Source organism: Babylonia areolata, chromosome 2, assembly GCF_041734735.1.
Source record: "Babylonia areolata isolate BAREFJ2019XMU chromosome 2, ASM4173473v1, whole genome shotgun sequence".
Classification (NCBI taxonomy): Eukaryota; Metazoa; Mollusca; class Gastropoda; order Neogastropoda; family Buccinidae; genus Babylonia; species Babylonia areolata.
The window spans coordinates 35,711,288-35,729,336 of record NC_134877.1 but is presented as its reverse complement, the minus strand read 5'-3'; the positions used below and the strand labels follow the sequence as shown (position 1 = coordinate 35,729,336).

The following is an 18,049-nucleotide window of genomic DNA, read 5'->3' as shown; positions in this document are numbered from 1 at the left end:
TCTTTCCTTGGCTGGAAAATATTTTTTGAAGATAGCAGTATTTACTTGACAGAACTGTGCTGACAATTGTGACTGGCGGTGGTGTGGGTTTTTTTCATAGCAGAAGTACCGTGAGTTTGGTTTTCCTTCACATTCTGTTCTCTCACATTTTTCTTCCATTCCTTTCTTTCATTGTTTTCTTCTCTGTCTTTCTTTCGTGCTGTTTCCTTCCCTCTCTTTCTCTCCTTTATCCCTTCCTTTCTTTCGTTCTGTTTCCTTCTCTCTCTTTTCTTCAGTGTGCGTGAATGACTGAATCAGTGTGCCTGTGGAGTACTTGTACAAGCTGCAAAACAGTTGTGATCTTTAACACGCCACAGCTTCCTTCAGAATTTCCAGCTATCAACACAGGTTAGTGAGAGGCATGCTGATGTGTAATGCTGTGCATGGAATGTATTGTCTGCGTTGAGCGAAATTTGTGAGATTAGATTCAGTGTGTTAAAAATGTGTCAAAATGTGTTAACAAACTGGTGGTAAGCATACCTGCTTTTTTCAAACAGTTATCCTGAGAAAAATAATCGGATGTTCACATTTGAGTTTCCTATCGTTTTAAAGCTAAGACTGTGCTCTTTCAGACCATACTATTCATTAAGCGATTGCGATGACAAGCAACGTGTTATCAAAAGTTAACGAAGAGGTGTTGTTTTCTCCCTGTGGCCGCTGCCATCGCGCGGAACAGCACACTGGTCTTTCTCCCTCCCAACAGCTGATAACGGCTGGAGGCGCAGCGTGAAAGAGAACTCATAGCGTTTTGTGCTCTCAGTTCTTCCAAGTTAAAGCTCTAACCCTTCCCGCGGTAGCGTGTTATTTTTAGGTGGCGCCTTTCCCTCCTGAGTTGAATGCAGGGTCAAGTTCTCTCCTCGGATGAACTAAACGTCAAGCGCTGAACACGTGTGTAGGGAGAATCAACACTGCTTCAATTCCTCCATGGAACTGAAGCAATGTTTTGTAGCTTCACCTCTGACCCCACCTCGGGGCCTCCTCACCCTGTGTGGGTATCTCGGTCGGTCACACACACGCTCGCACACACATGCTGCATGCAAAACTACTTGTGTATTTCTTCAGTCATTTCACATCTTAACTCATTCTGCCCCATTTACAAGATAACTCATAATGCAGGTCCAACTGTTTCTGACCATTTACGAGTATACTCTAGCTCTACCAAGAAAGGAGTATTTTCATTCGCCTAATTTCCAATATTGATTTGGTCTGATGACTTAAACTCATTCACAAAAGGAAATTTTCTTCCTAAAATTACGTTTAAGTATCATACTTACCATGACCCCCCAGTGCAGACTACGGCAGGGGTCTGATTCCTGTCCTGTGCAAACTACTACCTGCCTATGCAGAGAAAACAAAAGTAGCTACGGCCGATAACCTCCCGAAGTAGGTTACCTCCCCTTTGCATCCCTGACTAGCGCCCTCTTTTTCCGGCAGCCATCTTGACTCCTGATCCTGTGATCTTCATATGGTTAAGTTTTTTCATATTTCTGTCTGTCTGTCGATTCTACAAATGGTTTGTTTACATGCCACATTGGAACTATTTTTGTCTACATTGGATATTAATGAATTAAATCAATCAACTTTCAAACATGGAGAAAAGCCCACAATGTCTCTTAGCTGAACAAGCATCCCACTGGGTTCATGAGTGGGTTATGAACTACAACAGTAATAATAAATCTGTTCGTGCTAGTATTAGTGAGCAGAGTGACAGTGGGTAAAGATGATGCTGTTGTATAAGTTAACATTTTGACACAACAGACTGCTTTTGTAGAATTCGGGCTGCTCTCCCCAGAGTGAGCATGTTGATACAGTGCAGTGCCATGCTTTTTTTTGTCTGCATATTTGTTTTCCTATCAAAGTGGATTTTTCCACAGAACTTGGCCAGGGGCAACCTTTTTATTATTTTGAGTTCTTTTTTGTGCGCTAAGTGCTTGGTTTATCGTCTGATCCGAATGATTAGCTTCCAGACCACCACTTGAGGTCTAGTCTAGGGGAAAAAATACTGGCAAATGTGGAATTTGAGCATGTGTGCTCCGATTCTCTTGCTTTCTTGGTGGACATATAACCACTAGGCCACCACTTTACATCAACAACAACTGGCAGATCAAAATCAAGATCACCTAATCACAGTAGGCGTGACAGACTAGTCACACCCACTGAAGTCTGCTGATTCTTCATGGGATTCGGATAAGTTTACTCCAAAACCGCTGGCATTTAATAAATGGTGAGTCTTAGATATAGTTATTGTGAACAAAATGAAAAATATGTTGATGCTACAGAGCTAGAACGTGATCAGATAACAATCGGTGTTTTGGTAGCGAAAGGACCACTGTGGGAAAAGATGGTCATGAACATAATCCAAATTATATCTCAAAGTTCACTTTTAGAAAAATCCTAAATTAAGAAGGAACAACTTCTTGATCTGCCATGCAGAACAACACAAACATTACATTCCTGCTGCATTCCACAAGCTCTGAGAAAGCATTTCTCTTATTCAGTTTATGATCTGATGCTAAGGATGGAAATGGTCAACAGTTTAGCTGTTGAAATTAAGGAGTCTGGGCGTCTTTGGTATGCGTCTTCGTGTTAACAGTATGGGTGATGGTGGTTCTTCACTGAAGGGGAACTTCAAGTCATCCGGTCGCTGCAACAGAAATCATTCTTTTTTTTTTCAGTTACTTACTAGTTTTGATCGTAGACAAGCACATAAATCATATAAATAATACAAAACATTGTACTGATGAAATCTGTACTTCTTTTTTTTTAACTTGCGTTAACTGTCCCAGGTGGCTAGGACACATCAAGAAAAAAGGATCATGCTAAAATATGCAAACACTTTCCTTTCCATTCTGAATACACTGTTCCAGGTTTTCCTCAACTTTCAGTTTGACAGCATGCTCTAAATTCTGAAAAAGTGCTTCAACTAGTCAATAATGAACATGGCTGATCACAGAGATCAATCAGTTTATGCAGTTGTTTTTTTATGGTGACCACTTGCAAAGAGAAAACTGGACAATCATTGGAAAAACTGGCACTTGGCCTCTAAATTGATGAAATGACATGTCTAGAGTTATAGTTTGGTTCAGGACATCATGGGTTATTAGACTGGTTCACCACGCCACAAAATCAACGGGTCATTTTCAGAATTAATGGGTCAGGGAAAACAACCCCCTTTTCCTGCCCCCAGCTCCCCCGTCAGGCCACCCCATATATGTAACAGAATTTGTGCTTTGTCCATCACACTTGGTGTGTGAAATTATCACACACACACACACACATACACACTCACATCTCTATGAAAAAATACATATATATATGAATGTGTGTTACTATACAGAGAGATTATGTACTAATGTTTGCAGTGTCATTATGGACACGAAAAATACAGCTATAGTCCATACCAAACTTTTTGTGCAATGCTGAAACACTGATCTATGCTGACTCACATTACGGTCCAATCAGTACAAAAGAATATATGGAAAGAAAAGCCATGCAGTACAGCTGAAATTATTATCATTATTATAATATTAATATTGTGAACATTTATGCCTAATCTTGAAAATAAGCCCTAGGTGTTTACAAATAGAACACATAAGTAAATATCAAAAAGGAATAAATTGACCACAAGATACCAAACATTATCAAAAATGATTCATCCCCCCCTCCCCCCCCAACCCCCACACACACACACACACACACACAATACACACAAGCACACGCACACGCACGCACACACGTCATAGTACACAATCCTAAAGACATGAGATCCTACCTGTTGCAGGATAGAGCGCGGTGAATGAGGTGCGTGGGCAGGAAAGGGACTGACAGCTGGTTCCTCAGCCAGGTTGTCATTCCAGCTGACCCGCGTGGCTTGTTTGGGGGCTGCGCATTAGGAAACGGGGGGAAAACAACATTTCTTGAACATGCATTACCATAGGTAAAGACATCGGCGAATGTAACACTGATTCACTTGGGAGGAAAAGACAAAAAAAAAAAAAGATTGTGTTTCCTCTCTCCAAAACACCAGGAAAGAAATACCTGACCGCCAGTACCAACTCTATCTCAGTGTCTGCTCAGATCTGAAACGTTTCAAAAAACATGTCCAGCATAAGCATTACACTATGCCAGTATGTGTCATGATTTGATGATGTTGCTCACAGGCTGTCAGGGTCTTCAAGGTCAAGGTATATGTCTGTGGGTCAAGGCCAACAATGCAATTCCTTCCAAGCTGGCATGGAAGCACTGTAACCTTTTCAGTAGTAGAATAATCAATTCTGTACATGTACAAAACCAGCTCACGTGGTCAGTCTTTGGAACACTCGACAAACACGGTGAAAAGAAGAGATCAGATTTAAACAACAATCCATTTATCACAAACACGGCGAAAAGAAAAGATCAGATTTAAACATAAATCCATTTATCTCCACTGTCCTGGTCCTCCACACAGAAGGTTCTGTATGTTATTGCAGCTAACGCAAGCAATGGCTATTTCAGTCAAAGTCCCCCGCTGTTTTTTCTGGCATTCTCCTCCCGCTCCTACTCCCAAGTTCATTCAGTTGGTCAAACAAGACAGCAGCTGCCAGCACTGCCAAACACAGTGATGTAACAGTATGCACACTCATTGCCAAAACCAGCACTTGCTGTTGTATACTGCAAGTATGTCATTTGAATGGCTGTTAAGAATTCAGGAAAATGAAGTAGAGTGAGTCTTGTCCCTTTAGACAAGACATCAAATGGGAAAGTTAACCCTTTCAGTTTCAGAGTGCTGGCTATGCCCCAACTGGCTCAACCTCACAGCCTTTCTGGTAAACACAAAACATGGAATATGAAAACAAAAAGGCATAAATCAATGCCCCAGTATTTCAGAATAAGGTACAGTTAGAAAAAGGACAGAAAAATCTTTACATAATGCTTTACATAGTGAGCTATAGGATACATGTGGTGATATCTGGTAGTCCATAAAAGTCTATCAGGGACTAGTTACGGACAAACCACTCTGATGAGCATGACATGTACCCCTGTCAGAGGTACTACCCCTCCCTGACACCCCATACACCCCTGTGGCTACATCAAGAATAAAGAAAAGTCACTGACTGCGGTCTGAGGAGAACACACAGGTTTGGGGCTCCAGGACCCCAACTACAGAGAAAAACCCCATGCGTGAGGAGGTTCTTCACAAGTGGCTGGCAGTGGCATGCCTTACAACACACCACAGATTTTTCACAACATTGAAACAGGGCATTCAATGAAAAAAAAGAACGCTACAGAGGGGTTGGAATGCCCCTGGACCAAAAGTTGAAATAGGATAATCTAACCACTGAGAGTCAGCAGATAAGGGAAGTTACTTTAAACGAAATATATGAATCTCACGACTATTAGTGAATACCAAAACATACTAAACCTAACGTCTTTTATGTATTCATACCGTGCATTGTTTGTGCAGCATACACCACCTGTTAATTTCTCTTTTTGAGATAATAAAGTGTTCTGTATCATCGTTCAGAACAAAAACTGCTCATCTTCAGACTGATGGACTACCAAGACACTAAAAGGTGTAAATACTTGGATGTAAGTGGTCACAAACAAACAAGGAGTGTTAAATACTTCTCAGCTTACGTGGAAAGTCAAGTGCCAGCGAACTCGGGGATGACTGGAGGTCCTTCAGGATGTGTCTTCTTTCTCCATTGATCATCGTGTTGATGCGTGTCATGGCTGCTCTCGAGTCCTCCTCCAAGTTCAGCTGTGCAACAGTTCAACTTCAAGGTTCAAGAAGATGCCTAAGAGTGCTGACTGACCCATTTACACCAAACCACATGTGCTTAAAAAAAAAAAAATAAAAACAAAAACAAAAACAAAAAACTTATGTACATATATATATATATGTATATATATATATATATATTTTTTTTTTTTTTTTTTTTAAGGAACAGCCTGAGCAACGCATTAATCCAGTGCACTGGTCAGGCCTTGATTGACAGCCTGCCCTAGGTTTCTATAAAAGATTAACATGAAATTTAAAAAAAAGATATATAAAAAAATAATCAAATTTAGTAATATATCAAAATATGATAAAAGATGACATCTATATACAGAAGGCAAAAGACTGTAATGAAATAAGGATAAAAAATACAATCAATGCCAAAACAACACTGTTGTTGTTTGTTTGCTAGGTTTTTTGTTTGTTTGTTTTTGTGTTGTTGTTTTCAATCATTCCACAAAAACACTGGATAACATATCAAAACAAAGAACATGTACTGGAACTCTTTAAGACAAAGGCACATAATTTGAACTATATATGTCATTAAAAAAATACAATATTTCTTTCTTGTGTATATGTCTTCTTTTCATCTCCAACATTTTTCCACATTTGTTGGAAACTGAATGATTGATTGTGTGTGTGTTGGTGTGAGCGTGTGTGTCTGTGTGTGTGAGAGAGAGAGAGTGGGTGTGGGTGTGGATGTAATTGTTTGCATGCATTTAAATATAAACGATTTTTGTACTGGGTGTTTTTATTTGTATACACTGTTGTGCAATACCTTACTGTCTTAGTGTGCACGCATGTTGGTGTGGTTTGTTTCAGTCTATCATCAGCAACTGTGAGTTTTAATGTCTTTTGATGATCATTTATTGTTGGTGTTTACAATGAGCCTGTAACTGCACAAGTAAATTTCCATGTGGGTTAATAAAGTGTCTTTGGTTGATTGATTGACTGACTGATTGGTTGCAAGAGAGAGAAAAGTTTATTCATGTAGAATTATTAGTTCTTGTTTGTTTTTCATGGTTTCTCTAAATTATTTCACTGTCATTACTGAGAAACTGCAGCAATATCTGTATATAGGACAAAACAGTTGGATGTCTCCTTTAGAATGTCCTCCACTTTGAAGAGTTCAAATGTCCTGCCTCTTTTCCACATCCGTCATAGTAAAGTCATTTATAATCAATAAATAATGGTATTGTTTACTTGCACTTATTACCTTCCACTATCGTATTGTTCTAAGTTTGTTAGAGCATTTCAATGCCTTGCATGGGACTTTGGGTGACCGGTAAAAATACTCACGAATGGTGTGTATGCTTGCTGGGGGGAATGATATGGCATGTCGGACCACATCTCTTCCTCCATGTTTTCTTTGTTCCTCCTTCGTCTTGTCCTCCTCCTGGGCACCCTCTGTTCCTGACCTCCACATTCTGGCTGTCGTCTGAAGCCCTGCCCTTCTTGGATCTGCTGCAAGGATGGTGGAGAGATCTTCAGTTTGTCAGCGCTGTTTGTCGATCTGGGGACTGGAGAAAGGACAGAGTTTTGAGGGCTTGTTCCTGGAGAAAAAAGGTCCATTCCTGTAACATGCTTACTTTCAGATAACAGAGTGACAGTTTCCTTTCTGGCATGATTCATACTGGATTTGCACCTGTCTGGCTTGGTTGCTGCAGGCTTGCTGGACGAGGTGTGTGTTTCAGTTCTTTGGAGGAAGGCACGACATCAAAGTCAATGTCATCATGGCCTGTCCGAGCATGGCTGTTGCAGGGAATTAGATTTGGGTGCAATGAATCACAGCTTTTTTTCATTTTAATCTCAGGTGTTTCTGGAACCAGAATCGTAGGCAGAGCCAACTTACACACTGGGATGTTGTGTGGATCATCTCCAGAAAACTTGTTTCCATCCCCAGTAAATTCTTTTTCACAGTGCTCTGCTGCTCCTTGGCTCTGACCACAGCTGAAATCCAGCTTCTGCAGCTTTCTCCTCACATTGAACAAGTCAAATGAATGATACCCTAGACATCACAATTTGAAGGTGAGGAAACTGGGGAACAGTCTTTCTGTTCAGTTCTGAAGCAGTTTATACCTGCATTGTTTGCAGTGTCTCTCACAAGGTGTGTTCCAAGTGCAGCCAAAGGTGACTTGGGAGCAATTTTTCTTTTGACTGGTAGCTCCCTGTGTTGCCAGCTGGTTGCAGATGACATGTAACAACCACTGGCAGCACCACCAACTGGAAAGTCTTTAACAACTGCTGGCGTTTCAGATCCTGAAGCAAGATTCTGTTTTGGTGATTCTATCCACAGTTTGGAGACACCATCTGTGATTTGGCCAGCCTCTGAGTAGTAAGTATCTCTTTTCTTCATGATGGAATTGTCAAGAGGATCAGATTCTCTATGTGCTGTCTTCCTGACAAGAAAGGAGACTGATACTGAGCAGTCTCAATTAGTGAATTACTGAAAGAAATATGTCTGTGTTTATTCCTTCTGTTCTCTGATAATGTTTCTTTGGTTCCATTCATTTTGGCCTCTGAAGTCTGAAAAGATTTTTCAGTTTCTAAAACTGAAATCAATGACAATGGTGAAGTGACTGCTGCTGTCAAACTGCCATCATTAGCAGAACTAAAGCCACTGTCCATTTCACTTTCATTTGGTAAACTAGCCTGTGAATTAAACCATTTATTCTCACCTTTTTCTGACAGTTTCCATGCATCTATTTCTGTGCTTGATAACAATTCTGATTTTGAATCGTCTGGAACATCATCACATTTGCTGTGTGCATCATGTTCTTTACCAAATTCCTCTGTGTTTTCAAAAGAGAATATCAGAGTGCCATCCTCAGTGAAGTCTTCATGAATACTGATGGTTGAGTCAGGCCTACTGATGCCTGGGAAGTAAACAGTTGTCCGCCGTCTTGAATTGAACCCAGGACGGCTCATTTCCCGTTCTGTTATCTCGCCCATGAAAACTTCATCTTCAGAATCTGATTCTTTTATGTCCATTTCTCATATACCTGAAAACAGAACATTTTGTTTTTAATTATAAAACAAATAGTATGAAAGTAAGAAGTTAATACTCTGTAACATTCCATATACCAAAGGTAAGCATTTCTGGGCTCTATGATATGAAAGTAAGAAACTGTTATTAACTTAAAGAGAGAAGTAAATTAAATATATAGAATTTGGTTTCATATAATTTTCCTTCATTGATGGCTTTTCTGTAACTTATATATGCACAACATGCCAAAAAACAACAACAAACAAACAAACAAACAAAAAACAATTACATGAATCAGATACTCAATCGTTTCTAAGAAAATACATGTGTGCTGATGTTGAATCATAATTCAAACTGACTGATATATTGAAAAGGGAGGTGTGTGTGTGGGGGGGGGGGGGTTAGAAGAACTATAAAAAAAATAATTTTACAGAGACTACATTAGTACATGCACAAAATACATGTGAAAAATGATGAAATTTACTATTCTTATTGTCCGGATTCATTGCAATTTCAGGAATGGTGTTGTATGCATTCTGAGCTTGAACAATCATGTTTCAAAAGTGCAGACTTTAACATGCACCGTTTGGTTGAAGGTTAAAGGTCCAGCAAATAGCTTTTCATGGGCAGTGGATTTGTAAAAAATAAATAAATAAATAAAAATGTTAATGTCACTGTGTCTAGAACTTGGCAAAGGAAAGTGGGGCCCAATCCTCTACTTCCACTGTTTAAACATTCCCCAACTGAAGTCAGGCACCCATTAATTCACACCTGGGTGGATCAAGTGAACAAAATCAGAGAACACAACACTATCACTGTGTGAACACTGTAACAGTAGTCCTGACCATGCCACACCGCCTTATATGAAGAAGAGGGGGGGAAGTCATGAATATCTCTATATGTATGTCAGATGATGGGTACACACGAACAGCAATGGTTTGAAGGTGGATGCTTTTATCTTGCCAAAAGTGTTTAGTCATTTACTCTCTCTCCCTTACAAGCCACTCGCTCACGTGCACAGGTCTAGTTTACAGGCTGGATGCCCAAAGGTTATGTGTGTATCCCTCTTTTTTTTTCTTTCTCTGTGTGTGTGTGTGTGTGTGTGTGTGTGTGTGTGTGTGCGTGCGTGCGTGCGTGCGTGTGCATCACTTACTGTATTATTACTTTCAGCTTACCTTCCTTTACCTACGTTGTGGTTGCTTCAGCCTCAGGTATGCGTTTTCGTCGTCAAAGCTGTCAGCTGACGCCCACACTACCCTGCTAAAACAGAGTGGATCTGTTTCTCAAAACTAAGACTTCAACGCATAAAAAGGACAACAGCACCACTATTGTAACTGTGTTTGTTCCAGTTTACACACGTAAAGAAACGCACGACGTTTGAATTTCATTTCACACGACCACTTGACAAGGGAGGTAATTCCCAATAAATAGATAAAAGATTAATATTATCAGTGTGGTAACTTCACCTGGTACCACAGTGGTCCACGCGACTGATCAAAATGTTCTCAAAGAAAACAATTTGTTTTGTCACGGGTTCTAGCCGTGGACTTGGGGAAAGTATCGCATTGAAATTTGCTTGTAAGCTGCCACCCGGTTCAGTCATTGTATTGCTGGCAAGAAGCAAAGATGATCTTGACAATGTAAAAAAGCGTCTGCTACAGGAGTCGCCACATGTTGTGGCAGTGGCACTTTGCTTCAATCAGAGCTCACAAGATCAGGAGCATTTTCGTGCCGTGTTTTCCCAAACTTTGGAATCAGTCAGCGCCAAAGTCACAGATTTCCAGCAAGCTGTTCTGGTCAATAACGCGGGTACTGTCAAGCCCGTTGTGTTTGTCAGGAATTTACCTGATGTGCGTGAGTTGACTGAATACCTCAACATCAATGTCTCTGGGGTCATCGCATTAACCAGTGAATTTTTGAAGTTCTTTCCCTCACTGTCAGGGCTCTCCCGAGTCATAATCAACACGAGCTCTCTGGCAGCGGTACAGCCTTTCAAAAGCTGGGCCATGTATTGTTCTGGTAAGTAAGCGAGGGAAATGATATGTCTCCCTCTCCTTCTTCCTCTTCACTTTTTGTTTCACTGTACTGCTTACATTTGCAATGACATCAGGAAAAACTGTTTAAAACTGGATTCGTTCACCGGTGTTCCAGATCAAAATAGTGTAGCGAACATTCTCTCGTGTGATAATGAATGTGTTCTAAAGGAACTACCGAAATTCATTGCAAAAGCAATGCAAATAAGAAAAAAGAAAATGCAAATTATTAGTGACAGCAATTAATCATGCCTTTCAATATTAACCACTGACCTTATGTGTGTGTTTTTGTGAGGAGGGTGGGGATCATGTGTCCCTCATTCACCCTCACACTCGCTCAGTATATGAGACTCACAGTCTTGTTTTACTCTGTGTGTGTGTGTGTGTGACAAAGTGAGAGAGAAAAAAAAATCAAAGGCATTATTCTCATCTTCACTAACACAAAAATGCAAGCTGGGTTGTTGTTTTTTTCTAGTTTGATCAGGATGAATGTTTATTTTGTTTCTTGTTGTTGTTTGTTGTTATTTTTGTTTTGTTTTATTTTTTAAGTTGTTGTTTAACTTGTCTAAAGTATAAATTTACAGTTTCTTACCCACCATTTTCGGAACCACCCTACAACAAAACTGGTATATCAATATTTTAAAAAGTTGCAGACAAATTTCAAGAGAAAAAAATTGTTCTGTAGCTGACTTTTACAATTAATACATTACTCTCAGTGCATGCTCTGAGGCGATTTTCTTTTCTTAAACAAAAAAAGTGTACCTCTTCAGTCAGTCTCAATCAGTCAATGCCTAAATAGTTAGGAAAGTAAGACCTGAACCACCACATGCGGGAAGTATTCAAAACCTGATGGCGAACAGACCTTGAACAAGGCCTCAAGCACCACAAGTTCAAGTTCAAGTTGAATATTTGAATGAAAAACAGCATTCACAGTGTGTATTTTGTGTAACAAAAGCAATCTGATAGCAGTTAGTTTTATATCAATTCAGTTTTTGTTGGCCAAGTAGACCTCATTCTTTAAGTTTTAAGTAACATGTGTACCATAGAAAAGAGGTGTTACCCCATGCTTTTTTTTTTTTTTTTTGCAATTTTTCCAGCCTTTCTTGCATGTATTGCAGAAAGAATGGGACCCCATCCCCAGTTACCCAACCCCACTCACCTTCAACTTCCTGGCTTATATCTGAGATTGACATAAACTTGCAGGTGGCTCAACAGCAAAGTGAGAACTTTATGGTCAATAGTTTCTCCACTGCAGTGGAAATTTATTTACAGTTTAGTGTTTTGAGGAGGACTCTGACTCTCAAACTAGGAGGGAAGATTGCACCGGCTCTTAGTGCTGCAGCCTTAGGAGCCAGTTGGCCTTTATGGACCATCCCAACCACAACTGTCCTAAAGCCCTCTTGATTGAAAGAGTGAGGGTGTAACTTGGGCAATACACTCCACTATAATGAAATTCTAGATTATGCAGAGCTGCTATTGTGTATTTCCTCTTTTTTTTTATATTTGTATCTTCATTTACACACATTTTGTGTGTGGTTTCGTTTTTTTGTTGTTGGTTTTTTTCTTTTGTTTTGTTTTTGTTTTTTTGTTGTTGTTTTTGTTGTTGTAGTTGTTTTTTGATGCAAGTCTGTGTATGTAAATATAACAGTCAGGACAGCAGTTTCTTGCTCTGATGGTCATAGTTGGACACGACTGACTATCATACACACCTAAACACCCCTCTCATACTTTGCGAGAAAGCATGTTTGTTCCCCTGCCATTGAGAGAAAGCTTGGGTGACACCATGCTTCCTCACAGTGTGTGACACTGTTTGACATTCAACATCCTTCCAAGGTGGTGTGTAGCCAGAATCAGCATGGTCAGACGCACTTCAGTTGGAGTTGATAACATATATACATTGTGTGTGTGTGTGTGTGTGTGTAGACCTGTCTGCAATCAACGCAAACAAATAAAATGAGCAAATACGTAATAATCAACAACACTCATTGCAGTTCAGGTTATCTCCTTCCACACTCTTTGATCTTATAGATAATGATCAAATCAAATTCTCTGCATAAGTTCTATTAACTCTTTGCCAAAATTAGTTAGGCAGATGTCTTAGATATACGGCTGGTTTGTAACACATGCCATCTGTTAGCTTATTCAAACCATGAAACAGCTGAATATGATGTTAGTTGTCAGTGTCTACATTAAAGGCCATCTGCTGACCTGGAGAATCCCAACAACAAAAATTGTTTCCACCCAAAATCGCAGAAGCTCATTAAGTTATCATCATCACAAAGATTAAAGTGCTTAATTTGAATAAAGCTCTTGCACAAGTTTAAAGACAAATACTATTCATGGTGGCAGGGAGTGGGTTGTCATGTATATTGTCATAATGTTCTTGAATGCTTTTATGAAGCCAGTGAGTGGGGAGTGGTTAGAGCTTTAGAATTTCAATCCTAGGGTCCAGGGTTTGAAGCCAGGTCATGGTGTCATGGTACCTCGTAGATAAAGAGGTGTTTGACATCAGTTGGGTTTTTTTTGTTTGTTTGTTGTTGTTGTTTTTTGTTGTTTGTTGTTGTTTTTTTGTTTGTTTGTTTGTTTTTGTTGTTTGTTTTTTTGTTTTGTTTTTGTTTTGTTTTTTGTTTGTTTTTTTCTGAAAGTGACAGACACAACCGTGAATGCAGTAGAAAAAGAAGAGTAAATCCTTTTTATATTTTCATACTGAGTGATCATGAAATAGTACTATACTAAACTAATGAATATTTAAACGTATATATGTGAGTGGAATGATTTCATAAATTAAAGCATATTTTTTAAACTGTGTTGTTGTTGTTGTTTAAAAGTGGTTTAATGATCACAACATCAAAGTAAGAGCTGTTTCTCCATGGCAGCGGGAAGTCATTTACAGCTTTATCTTTTGTGAAGGACTATGACTGTCAAAACAGGACACACGACTGCCTGGCTCTTTGTACTACAGCCTTCTGGGCTAGCTGACATTTGGGAAGCATCACAGCACTGACTGTTCTACAGCCCTCTTGGCCGAGAGAGTGGTGATAATCACATTCTAGCCAGGATAGATGGGACAGCAGTTGCCTCCTTTGCTGTTCCGATAGTCACAGTACTACTAGTACTACTACTTGTAACATTCTAAAATACTGGTATATATATATATATGTTGTCTTCTGGTTGTGAGATTGGGCCACGATGAAACAAGCTACTTGTCTTCAATGAATTGCCAATGAACTGTTGGCATCTTTTCCCAGCAGTCTGTGTAACATCACATGCTAAAGCCACCTTCCATTCTACAGCAGGAATAACTTCTTATGATCCTTTTAATGGTAATTGACATAATTAATGCCTCATCCCCCCCCCACCACCAGCTTACTACCCAGTTGCATGCTTGCACATGTGTGTGTGTGTGTGTGTGTACACATGTGTGTGTGTGTATGTATGTATGTGTGTACATGTGCACTGAAATGAGTTGATGCATGATGCATGTCTGAATCACCTTCAGTTAAAGAGATGATTTAAAAATTAACCAATGAGAAAAATGTTTTGCGTTGGTCTTTATGTGTATATTATATACACTTGTTCATCCAACACAGTAACACCAACTTATAAAACATAATTTATAAACTGGTACTTATACTGAGTTTGATCATTCACTTTTTCTTTTTCTTTTTCTTTTTTTTTTCTTCTTTTTTTTTTTTTAATATGCAATATCACTTTGATACATACTGTTACACCACACTATATTCTCACCAAATTGGGTGATAAACATTTGTATGAAAAAAATGACTGAGTGATGAGCAATTGATTGATTGATTGATTGATTGACTTACTGATTGAAGAGCTGACTATCAGTTTTGCACCGTGTTGTATGTTTTCAGCAAAAGCTGCCAGATTGATTGACTAAACTGAGCAGCTGATTATCAATTTTGCACTGTATGTGTATTGTCTGTGCTTTCACTGTTTCAGGAAAGGCAGCCAGAGACATGTTTTTCAAGACCGTGGCCATGGAAGAGGAAGACCTGCGAGTGCTAAGCTACTCTCCTGGACCTGTGGAAACGGCCATGACTGACGCCATCATCACCAGTGAAGATGAAGGTGTTCGCAGCTGGGCAAAGAGTAAGTGTCACAGACTAACGATTGGGAGGATGCAGGTTTGATCCCGATCAGAGGTGGATCTTTTCAGCCTTTGGTCGGCTCCTACCTTCTTCTTCTTCATCTTCTGCGTTCGTGGGCTTCAACTCCCATGTTCGCTCGTATATATGCGAGTGGGCTTTTACGTGTATGACCGTTTTTACCCCGCCATGTAGGCAGCCATACTCCGTTTTCGGGGGTGTGCATGCTGGGTATGTTCTTGTTTCCATAACCCACCGAACGCTGACATGGATTACAGGATCTTTAACGTGCGTATTTGATCTTATGCTTGCGCATACACACAAAGGGGGTTCAGGCACAAGCAGGTCTGCACATATGTTGACCTGGGAGATCGTAAAAATCTCCACCCTTTACCCACCAGGCGCCGTCACCGTGATTCGAACCCGAGACCCTCAGATTGAAAGTCCAACGCTTTAACCATTCGCCTATGGCGCCCGTCTGGTTGGCTCCTACCCATTGCTAAGAGTGCTGTGGGCTCAAGGGAGAAAACTGGTAGTGGTACCACACAATCAAAGGTCATCCATGTCTTTGGGAGCGTTCCCTCAAATTTCCTGACCGACACTGCAGATGTCTGTATCTCTCAGCCCGGTTGATGCCAGGATATATTATCAGAGTACAGTTTCAGTTTCAGTTTCAGTAGCTCAAGGAGGCGTCATTGCATTCGGACAAATCCATATACGCTACACCACATCTGCCGTTGATGCCTGACCAGCAGCATAACCCAACGCGCTTAGTCAGGCCTTGAGAAAAAAAAAAGATGTTTTCAATCACCATAACAGAGTACAGCTTTATCAAGTAGTCCCAAACCTGAATAGACACACATAGCAGCATCTTCATCACCTCCATCATTATTCACATAATCAAAATGTGAGGCACCAAAAAAAAAAAAAAAAAAAGTGTCAAAAGGTGTGACTTTTTTCTTTTTTTTTTATGACAGCCAGGGCCAAAGTAAGTATCTGAAGATGAGATTGATTTTTCTTGATCACACTTGGCATAAACCTAAAGAAAGTGTCTGAAGAGGTGACATACTTCTTGATCAGTGATGATGAAACTGAGTGAACAAGTCTGATCAAAGTGAATAGATGTTGTGGTGATTGAAAACTTGTAAGCCATAATTTAGAGCAGATCATGTTTCAGTTTCTAGGTGGTGTCAGCTGAGTCCTGAACCCCCTCACTTTTGTAACATTTGTATTTCTGATTCTGTGATTCTTCTGAATATGTGTGCATGTCTGTGTGTGACACTGCATATGTGTGTGTGCTTAATTGTGTGGCTGTATGTGTCTTGTGTGTGTGTGTGTGTGTGTGTGTCAGTGTTTTCCTGTCTTTGTTCGGTTACTTGTTTGAGTGTGTGTGTGTGTGTGTGTCTGTCTGTCTGTATGTGTGTGTGTGTGCGTGTGTGTGTGTGTGTGTTCCTGTCTTCATTTAATTGCTCTTTTTGTTTGTGTATTTTTTGATTCACAGATGCTAAAGCAGAGAAATCTTTGCTGACCTGTGATACAAGCATCAACAAGCTGGTTCAGATCTTGGAGAAGAATGTCTTTGAAAGTGGCGCCCGTATTGACTACTTCGATGAAATCTAAGACCCCATTGCGCCCATATTGACTACTTTGATGAAATGTAAGACCCCATTTTATGATTATTATCATTGGCATTATTATTATTTTGTGATGATTTGGAATCATTTATAATGTGACACATTCCAGAATATTTTGAATATGCTTTTTTCCCCCACATACACTGCCATTGACTGTTTTCACCATCAGAAGTAATCCCAGATGTTGGTCTCTGGAGAAAGATATGTAAGATTTGGTTTTGTTACCCTTTGGTGTGCAATTTTTTACTTTCTCCTTGCCATTGTTATTCAGATGATTGTAATATTTGTGCCACACGGTTATTGTTCCATGTGCAATGGATCTTGTATTCCCTTTTTGTTGTGTTTTTTTTTTTTTTTTTTTTTTTTTTTCCAGAACCATGTACAACCAGTCCGTTTGTTTATACTGAATAGTACTGGTAAGAGTTGCTATATGATTATTTACATTATGACAGGTCAGACCAAAGAACTTGAAACTTTTAATTTTTACACCTTTTTTCTGAATTGGAGATATGACACATAACTAATGACTGTTGAATACAATTGTATATCGAACTTGTATATATATATATATATATATATATATATATATATATATATATATATATATATATATATATGCCCTTAACACATGAAAAAAAAGCAGAAAGAAAGAAAATGAAAGCCCATGCTTTCTGGCAGTCACACACATTGCCCCCATGCTTTCTCTCACCTTCCGAGAAAGAGTGGGAATGCAAGAAAGCACGGCAGGGGATGGCTACGCTTTTTTTGCATTGTGTGAGAAATATAGAAAATTTCCCTTGTTTATATCAAAGACATTTCCTTTGTCATCCAGGTTCAATTCTTGTCTCTTTCCAGCACAAATCTCAATGAAAAATGAGAGAGAGAGAAGAAATGGGAGAGAAAGTGGTGTGGTGTGGCATTAATCAGCTGTATCTGGGTATTCTGATTTAATCAAAATTAATATATACAAAGAAAAATAACGGTATTTTTCTCTTAATCATGACATATATTTATCTTCAAATTTCAAATCCATAGATTAGAAAAATGGATCACCGTTACATGTAAAATATCCAGAACGATAGTTGGAGTGACGGCAATTTCCCTGCTGAATGCAAACATTGCCTTTTGTGCTTGATTGTGACTAGAAATTATTCCAAGATTGTTGAATGGACCAGTAACATCAAGAATCATAGTCCATATTTAAAAACATCATCTGGTTTTTGGTAACAATTAAATCATTACTTTGATTTGAAGAACAGCATTTTACACATCTGGAAGTAAATTTTTACGATGCGGAAGTTTTATGCCATATGCTATAAGTTTTTGAAAATTATTTTGTTGTTGATGATATTCATCTATGTACACTTTATTTTGTGATGATTTTCTTCAGTGTATACCCTTTAATTCATGAGTGATTTTTTTGTTTTTTTGTGGTGGGGGTGGGAGTCACCTTGCATAATGCAACAGGAATAAACAGGAGCACAACATAT

General features: G+C 39.3%; 2 protein-coding genes across 3 annotated transcripts; one reads left to right on the top strand and one right to left on the bottom strand.

Moving 5' to 3' along the window:
- Window positions 1-946: 946 nt before the first annotated feature.
- Window positions 947-10,210, bottom strand: LOC143300697 (uncharacterized). Of its 2 annotated transcripts, none has more exons than XM_076614557.1 (5): window positions 9,959-10,210; window positions 7,097-8,799; window positions 5,656-5,779; window positions 3,812-3,921; window positions 947-2,683 (listed from the first exon to the last, which is right to left on the bottom strand). In XM_076614557.1, exons 2-5 carry the CDS (start codon window positions 7,427-7,429, stop codon window positions 2,576-2,578), a joined length of 675 nt encoding a protein of 224 aa, XP_076470672.1. In that variant the 5' UTR covers window positions 7,430-8,799; window positions 9,959-10,210; the 3' UTR covers window positions 947-2,575. The 2 variants fall into 2 exon arrangements, with proteins under 2 accessions (XP_076470672.1, XP_076470681.1); XM_076614566.1 differs by having other exon boundaries at window positions 7,097-7,317; window positions 9,959-10,207.
- On the top strand, window positions 10,211-17,159 carry LOC143300691 (sepiapterin reductase-like). The gene is made up of 3 exons (XM_076614542.1): window positions 10,211-10,802; window positions 14,780-14,929; window positions 16,427-17,159. Exons 1-3 carry the CDS (start codon window positions 10,283-10,285, stop codon window positions 16,543-16,545), a joined length of 789 nt encoding a protein of 262 aa, XP_076470657.1. The 5' UTR covers window positions 10,211-10,282; the 3' UTR covers window positions 16,546-17,159.
- The last annotated feature ends 890 nt before the right edge of the window (window positions 17,160-18,049 follow it).